The sequence below is a fragment of the Sinocyclocheilus anshuiensis genome, unplaced genomic scaffold (assembly GCF_001515605.1).
Source record: "Sinocyclocheilus anshuiensis isolate Anshui unplaced genomic scaffold, SAMN03320099.WGS_v1.1 scaffold98, whole genome shotgun sequence".
NCBI classification, from domain to species: Eukaryota; Metazoa; Chordata; class Actinopteri; order Cypriniformes; family Cyprinidae; genus Sinocyclocheilus; species Sinocyclocheilus anshuiensis.
This window is the reverse complement of record NW_015544128.1, coordinates 170,552-178,777: the sequence shown is the minus strand read 5'-3', so window position 1 is coordinate 178,777 and position 8,226 is coordinate 170,552. Positions and strand designations below refer to the sequence as shown.

At 44.9% G+C, this 8,226-nt stretch overlaps 1 protein-coding gene across 1 annotated transcript in view; it reads left to right on the top strand.

Annotated features, from left to right (window-relative positions):
• The window catches only part of LOC107694850 (gastrula zinc finger protein XlCGF57.1-like), a 6,329-nt gene extending 2,393 nt beyond the window's left edge, over positions 1–3,936 (top strand). Inside the window, exon 2 of the mRNA XM_016494545.1 lies at positions 1,990–3,936. Within this exon, the coding sequence (XP_016350031.1) occupies positions 1,995–3,377 (1,383 nt within the window). The 5' untranslated portion in view covers positions 1,990–1,994 and the 3' untranslated portion in view covers positions 3,378–3,936. The remainder of the gene's footprint in view (positions 1–1,989) is intronic.
• The last annotated feature ends 4,290 nt before the right edge of the window (positions 3,937–8,226 follow it).

The window sequence follows — 8,226 nt, the reverse complement described above, 5'->3', positions numbered from 1 at the left end:
AAAGGAGAAGTGCTCACTAACACAGATTTAGACAGATTTGTGAACAATATTTGAGAGAAATAGGCCTTTTGTGTAAATAGAAAAAGTCTTAGATATTTGAGTTCAGCTCATGAAAAATGGGGGCAAAAACAAAAGTGTTGCGTTTTATAATTTTGTTCAGTGTATATATATATATATGTATATTAGGGGTGTAACGGTACGTGTTTTCGTACCAAAGGGTTCACGGAGTAAATTCCAACTGGAAGTGATCATCCCTATGCCCTACTCCCTTCGAGTGGGAGTATTAAATATATGAGTGTCACAGTAAAGGGTCTGAATACTTAGGACCATTTAATGAGGAAAAAAAATTAACTTAAATGATTTTAGCAAATGGCTGCAATATAACAAAGAGAGAAAAATTGAAGGGGGTCTGAATACTTTCCGTACCCACTGTATATAAAACTAAAAGACTTTCAAATCACATGAGCCAATATTTTATTCACAATAAAACATAGAGAACATAACAAATGTTTAAGCTGAGAAGTTTTACACTTTTATCCACTAAATGAGCTCATGAATGCTAAAAAGGTATATAAAGGTTTTAGAGCAACATATGCTCCCCTCCAGACGACGTCTATTTCAGGGAAGGCCTTGTGTATTTCAGTAGGACAATGCAAAACCACATACTGCAGCTATTACAACAGCATGGCTTCGTAGTAGAAGAGTCCAGGTGTTGAATTGGCCTGCCTGCAGTCCAGATCTTAGTACAATGCAAAACAACATACTGCAGCTATTACAACAGCATGGCTTCGTAGTAGAAGAGTCCAGGTGCTGAATTGGCCTGCCTGCAGTCCAGATCTTTCACCTATAGAAAACATTTGGTGCATCACTAAACGAAAAATACGTCAAAGATGACCACGAACTCTTCAGCAGCTGGAAACCTATATCAGGCAAGAATGGGACCAAATTCCAACACCAAAACAACAGAAACTCATAACCTCGATGCCCAGACGTCTTCAAATTGTTTTTAAAAGAAGAGGAGATGCTACACCATGGTAAACATGCCCCCGTCCCAACTATTTTGAGACCTGTAGCAGGCATCAAATTTTAAATGAGCTCATTTTGTGCATAAAAATATTGGCTCATGTGATTTGAAATTCTTTTAGTTTTCATTTTATTCTAATTTAAAAAGGCAGTGGCTATTTACACTGAAAATAGCATATTTTCTTAGCGATAGATGCTATTTACACTAAATACAAATAGTAATGGATTCTATTTACACTAAGTGAAAATAGTGTAAATAGCATATTGTTAAAAATACTGCTAAGCGCAGATAGCGATAGATTCTATTTACACTGTTAAAATAGCAGGATTTTTTGCAAATAGTGTCAATTATCTACACCTCAGTATTATAGTACATTATAAAACAGTATGCAGTAATAACGTATTGAGTGTGAATTATAATTTTAATTAAAATGATTAAATGGATGCCACCTTATTGGGACAATAAAGCCCTCGCTACACCTACCCGATACTTTATTTTAAACTTTTTTATTATTTCCTTCATTTTTATTGAAAATAAATGTATTTCCGATGTGATATGAGATTTGAAAAGGGAGAAAAAAAATGTGGTAAAAGGCGATTCGAACCCGGGTCGATCGCATCAAAAAGACTACGGTACACGCTTTACTATCTACACTACTGAAGCTGATGATTGTCGGCAGTCTTTTATAGTGCTGACCATCCGTATCACACGTTTGTGGGTGGAACTAGTGTAAATAGCCTCTGCCAACAAGGCGGGCTATTTGCACTTAGTGTAAATAGACACTCCGATTTAAAAAAGGTCCCAACATTTCTGGAATTCGGGTTGTACATTAATTTAATTAGTTTTACATTTAATGTGAAATTGTTTTTTTAATTGATTGATAGCACTAGACTAAATGTTAGAATGTCTGTTGCTTTGTAACATTAAACTGGTTTTAACTTTTTATTTGTCTGTTTTCACCTCAGACCTGATGGCGATGAATGAGGAGAGTCAAGAACTGAATGAAACAGACGAGAAAGATCAGAATGCGAAACAGCATGATTTCAAAACTGAAGAAAAATCAATTAGTTGCTCCCAGACTAAAAAGACTCCCTCACAAGCTCAAAAAACACAAACTACAAACCTTAATTCCAACATGATAATTCACACTGGAGAGAAGCCGTTCACCTGCCCTCAGTGTGGAAAGAATTTCACGTGGAAAGGAAGCCTTGAGACTCACATGAGAACTCACACTGGAGAGAAGCCATTTGTATGTGATCAGTGTGGAAAGAGTTTTACACAGAAAAAATACCTCACTGTCCACATGAGAATTCACACTGGAGAGAGTCCTTTCACCTGCCCTCAGTGTGGAAACGGTTTTACACAGAAAAAATACCTCACTGTCCACATGAGAATTCACACTGGAGAGAAGCCGTTCACCTGCCCTCAGTGTGGGAAGAATTTCACGTGGAAAGGAAAACTTAAGACTCACATGAGAGTTCACACTGGAGAGAAGCCGTTCACCTGCCCTCAGTGTGGAAACGGTTTTACACAGAAAAAATACCTCGCTGTCCACATGAGAATTCACACTGGAGAGAAGCCTTTCACCTGCCCTCAGTGTGGGAAGAATTTCACGTGTAAAGGAAAACTCAAGACTCACATGAGAGTTCACACTGGAGAGAAGCCTTTCACCTGCAAATTGTGTGGGAAGAGTTTCTCATTCAATAACGGTCTTAAGGTTCACATGAGAACTCACACTGGAGAGAAGCCATTTGTATGTGATCAGTGTGGAAAGAGTTTTACACAGAAAAACTGCCTTAATACCCACATGAGAATTCACACTGGAGAGAGACCTTATACCTGCAAACTGTGCGGGAAGAGTTTCTCATTAAATAACGGTCTTAAGGTTCACATGATGAATCACACTGAAAAGAAGCCGTTAATGTGCCCTCAGTGTGGAAAGAGTTTTACACAGAAACACTGCCTTAATACCCACATGATTATTCACACTGGAGAGAAACCTTACATCTGCCCTCAGTGTGGAAAGAGTTTCAGGTATAAAGGAAGCCTTAAGATTCACATTAGAATTCACACTGGAGAGAAACCTTTCACCTGCAAACTGTGTGGGAAGAGTTTCTCATTTAATAACGGTCTTAAGGTTCACATGAGAACTCACACTGGAGAGAAGCCATCTGTATGTGATCAGTGTGGAAAGAGTTTTACGGAGAACAAACTCCTTAATGCCCACATGAGAATTCACACTGGAGAGAGTCCTTTCACCTGCAAACTGTGTGGGAAGGGCTTCACACGTAAAGAAAACCTTAAAAACCACATGAAGATTCACTCAAGACAGAAAAATGTTAATTGTCATTAGTGCGAATAGACAGGAATCACTGTGAGAATCATTCAAATTCTCATCGGAAAAAAGCCTTTTATGTGCCATCACTGTGGAAAGAGTTTCACAAACAATGCAAACCTTGAGAGTCACAGTGGAGAGAGACATTGCTAGTGTCTTCAGTTTGAGAAGAGTTTGTCAAAGCAGCATGAAATGCAATTTGCGAACTTATTCTGGGTAAGAAATTACTGTTTTCCCCAGAGTGACAAGAGGATTAGGAAAAGGAGCAATTTCTACAATCATCTGTGTATTCTTTCTCAAAGACAATTCAGTTGTACTCAGTGTACTAAATACATTTTTTGCATTCACACTTAAAGACACATATGTAAAGTCATGATACCCTGTTTGTTCTTTGTTAAAGCATATAATAAGAAAAATTGTCTGATTGACACCAACACTACTTCTTTTACTTGCATCCTTGACCTCTTTATGCTTCACCATGAGGCTTTTTATTTTCTTTCGTGCATATGTACTCCTGTGGCTAGTAGGGATGGGACGATACACCTACCTCCGGATTTGATACTATCACGATACGTGGGTGCCAATACGATATGTATTGCGATTTTTATTTTATTTTTTTAATAAATTTGATTCTACAAGTATTGCGATTAGGGATGGGACAAAAAATCGATTCACCTAACTATCGCAATTTTTTTATTTACATTTTATTACATTCTATTTCTATTTACACTTGCATTGCTTTATTTTATTCCTTGCTTATATACGAGGCGGAGGAAAGTTACCTCTTTTATTTCAGCAGAGGGTGATGTGTTATATCGATGAGTATTACATGACGTCATATCTCTTACTAGTGAAGTGAACACGAGAAAGTAAAAAATGTCGAATGGAATGACAGCTAGAGATATACCACCTGCACCATCACACTTTAAATCCAAAGTGTGGAAACACTTCGGATTTCACAAATTACCAGGGAATGAACAGCTAGACATGTCTAAAGCAGCGTGCAAAATCTGTTGTCTACGGGTATCCTACTGTGGTAATACGACTAACATGAGCACGCATCTTGCTCGACATCATCCAGTGAAAATCCGCCAAACAACCTGTGAAAGCAGAAGCACCTGCAAGCCAACGAACTCTGAATGAGACATTTGTAGTGTTTTGGGTTTGACCGTTCCAGCAAACTTTACTTTTTCCAAGAAATAAATTATATTTATTTTATTTTTATTTTCATGTCTCTCTATTAATAACCTTATAAAAGTATATGGAAGCTGTGTATTTTTGTTTTAAAATAATGTATTGAGTTGTATGTTGTGTGATGTCACTTCCTCTGATTGAATTGCCCAGTCGCGTCCCGCTCTCGTCAGAACAGCTTTGGACTTGAGCGACACAGGTATGCCGCATATGTGCTCCGTGACATGGTATTAAAATATATCAGATTGAGTAAAAATGTTGGTTGATATCAGTGGGAGACATGTTTTGATGCTGGATTGAGTCAAATAGTGTGTTTGTTTGGCATTATTTTTCAGTATATTGTGAGTTTCGTGTTAATGAGCTGTTAATCATTTAGTTCAAGTTACCGCCCGCGCCATTTTTAATGGGGTATTTTTATGCTAACTTTGGTTCTTAAATAAAATTAAAAAGGTGGATTATGTTCTTAAAACATGCAGTTAAATTTGTCATAAGTATATTGTCATTTTATGTCTTAAAGATAATACATGGCTACAAATATACAATTTGAGTCGTTAATCAGCTGCAGTTACAGTGTTAATGGGGACGGGTTCATTTTTCTCTCTTCTCGCAACTCTCACAGACCAAAGAACTGAGTGTGTTTGCGTGGTGTTAATCCTTGTCCTGTCTTTAATAAACTGCAGACGTGGTCCACCGAAGCCAGTGGTGTCGTGGGGTTCTTTGTGGCGAGAGACGAAGTCCGCTACAAAATTGGTGCCGTGATCCGGATCTCAAGGGATCAGCCGTCGCAGATCTGCGGGGAAAGTAATCTTCATCGACATCACCAGCCAATAGAATTTCGGGGTAGATACGCAGTGTTACTTAAACATGGACAGTTACGGCTCTACACACAACAAAACACCAGAACATATGTCAGACGCAGATGTAAATTCTGCAAATGTGACACCTATTTGTGTAAGGAGTGGTGTTTTAAGCGCGAGTATAATAAGGCAGCAGGTACAATGCATACCAGGTTTTCGCTGAGGAGCCGAACCGGTGAACCGGCGGCTCAGCGGTGGCGAGTCACGTCGGTGACCGATGAATTGGGATCCCTACCAAAGCGCCATGGTGCTGCCACTTCCAGTGCCCTGTGCGAGCCGAATGCGCCCCTATCTGGTGTAGGCCGGGGCTCGGGACAAGTAGTACCGTGGATTATACACATACGAGAACCGCTTAGGTCTCAATATGGAACCCGGCCTTCCACGGTTCCCGCGGATTCATTGTGAAGGCCCGGCGCCGGACATTCCGCCGTGTCCGCTGCCGAGGGTGATGGAGGATCTCAACAGGGTCTACTGTACAGACACTCTGGAGCAGTTTTTAGCAAGCCAACACTAACCGGGGCATCTCGGTGCCACTACCCATTTGAGGTGAGAACACCGGAGGAATCCGGCTCCACACGGAGGCTATAGAATCTAGCGAATGTGTTGGGGGTTGCCCAGCTTAGCCGCGTCCCGTCCAGGGACCAGACATGAAGTTTCCAGAGGTCTGGACGCGGGTGCCAAGGGGTGCCCCGTCTGTGAGTCAGTAGATCCTTCCTCAGAGGAATCGGCCAAGGAGGGGCTGTCGCGAGGACCACTAGTTCGGGGAACCAGGTCCGAGTGGGCCAATACGGCTTCACTAGCAAGACTCACTCCTCGTCCTTCCGGATTTTGCACAGTGTCTGTGTGAGAAGGCTCACTGGGGGCAACGCATACTTGCGTAGGCCCCGCGGTCAGCTGTGTGCCAGTGCGTCCGTGACGAGTGTTCCCTCGGTCAGGGAGTAAAACAACTGGCAGTAAGAGGTTTCTGGAGAGGCAAAGAGGTCTACCTGAGCGGCCCTGAAACGTCTCCAAATCAGCTGGACCGTCTGAGGATGGAGTCACCATTTTCCCGAGAGCGTAGCTCGAGACAGCTTGTCGGCCATACGGTTGAGCAGCTCGTCGGCTGCCCGGTTGAGCAGCCCAGGAATGTGAACAGCACGAAACGACCTCAGATGCTTCTGACTCCAGAGGAGGAGGTGGCGGGCGAGTTGCGACATGCGACGGGAGCGCAGACCACCCTGTCGGTTGATGTACGCAACGGTCGCTGTGTTGTCCGTTCGGACCAGTACGTGCTTGCCTCGTAAGCGCCCTTTGAGATGGTTCAAGGCAAGGCGCACTGCCAACAACTCTAGGCAAATGATGTGCCAGTGCAGCTGCGGGCCCGTCCAAACCTCTGAGACTGCATGCCCGTTGTACGTGGCACCCCACCCGGTGGTGGAGGCATCCGTGTAGACCACGGCATGCCTGGAGATCTGCTCTAGGGGCACCCCTGCCCGGAGGAACGCAAGATCTGACCACGGGGTGAAGGTTTGGCGACAGGCCGGTGTGTCTTGGACCCGGTGAGTGCCGCGCTTCCACGCCCACTTCGGGACTCGGCCATAAAGCCAGTGCTGGAGCGGTCTCATATGTAACAGGCCGAGCGGTGTAAGTGCCGCTGCGGCTGCCATATGCCCCAGGAGCCTCTGAAAAAGTATCAGTGGGGCCGCTGTCCTGCTCTTGAACGTATTCAAGCAGGCTAGCACCAACCGCGCACGTTCCTCTGTGAGGCGCGCTGTCTGTTCGACCGAATCCAACTCCATACCGAGAAAAGAGATCCTCTGCGTCGGGGAGAGTTTGCTCTTTTCCCAGTTGACCCGAAGGCCCAACAGGCTGAGGTGCCGGGGGGGCCAGGTCCCTGTGCTCGCACAACTGATCCTGCGACTGTGCTAGTATAAGCCAATCATCTAGATAGTTGAGGACGCAAACACTCTGCTCTCTGAGGGGAACAAGAGCCGTCTCCGCGACTTTCGTGAAGACACAGGGAGACGGGGACAGCCCGAAGAGCAGGACCTTGTACTGATATGCCCGTCCTTCGAACACAAACCGCAGAAATGGTCTGTGGCGTGGAAGGATCGACACATGAAAGTACGCGTCCTTCAGGTCGATCGCTGCAAACCAATCTCGGGGACGGACGCACCCAAAGATGCGTTTCTGCGTCAATATCTTTAACGGTAGCCGATGAAGGGCCCGGCAGATCCAAGATTGGCCGTAACCCACCGCCTTTCTTGGGTACAATGGAGTAAGGGCTGTAAAACCCTGACCTCATATCGGCTGGCTCTATCGCATCCTTCGCCAGTAGGACTGCGATCTCTGCCCGCAGAACAGGGGCATCGGCCGTCCTCACTGTAGTGAAGCGGATACCACTGAACTTGGGGGGGACGCCGGGTGAACTGAATCGCATATCCGAGGCTGATGGTCTGCAGAAGCCAGCGAGACGGGCTGGGTAGCGCTGACCAGGCGCCCAGAAACCGTACAAGCGGGACCAGCGGGACCACAGCTGTACCTGCAGTGGGGCAGCGAGGTGGAACACAGGGACCCAACTTGGGCGGCTTGTGAGCGGGCCGGAGAGGTGTGTGAGTGTGGGTTGCAAGGCTCACCTGGTTCCACGGGTTGGCAGAGGGTGCGTGAGTAGGGCCTTTGTTGACGCTCTCGAACCGCCCGCTGCTGCCGGCTGGCGAAGGAGGAGGATGAGTGAGGTCCGGCGTTAGTCCGTCCGCAACTCTCCGTGCCCTCCTGGGACCCAGAGATAAAGGAAACTGCTCTTTTGTCGAGAATTTGGGTACCGTCGGCCGTGAGGCCAA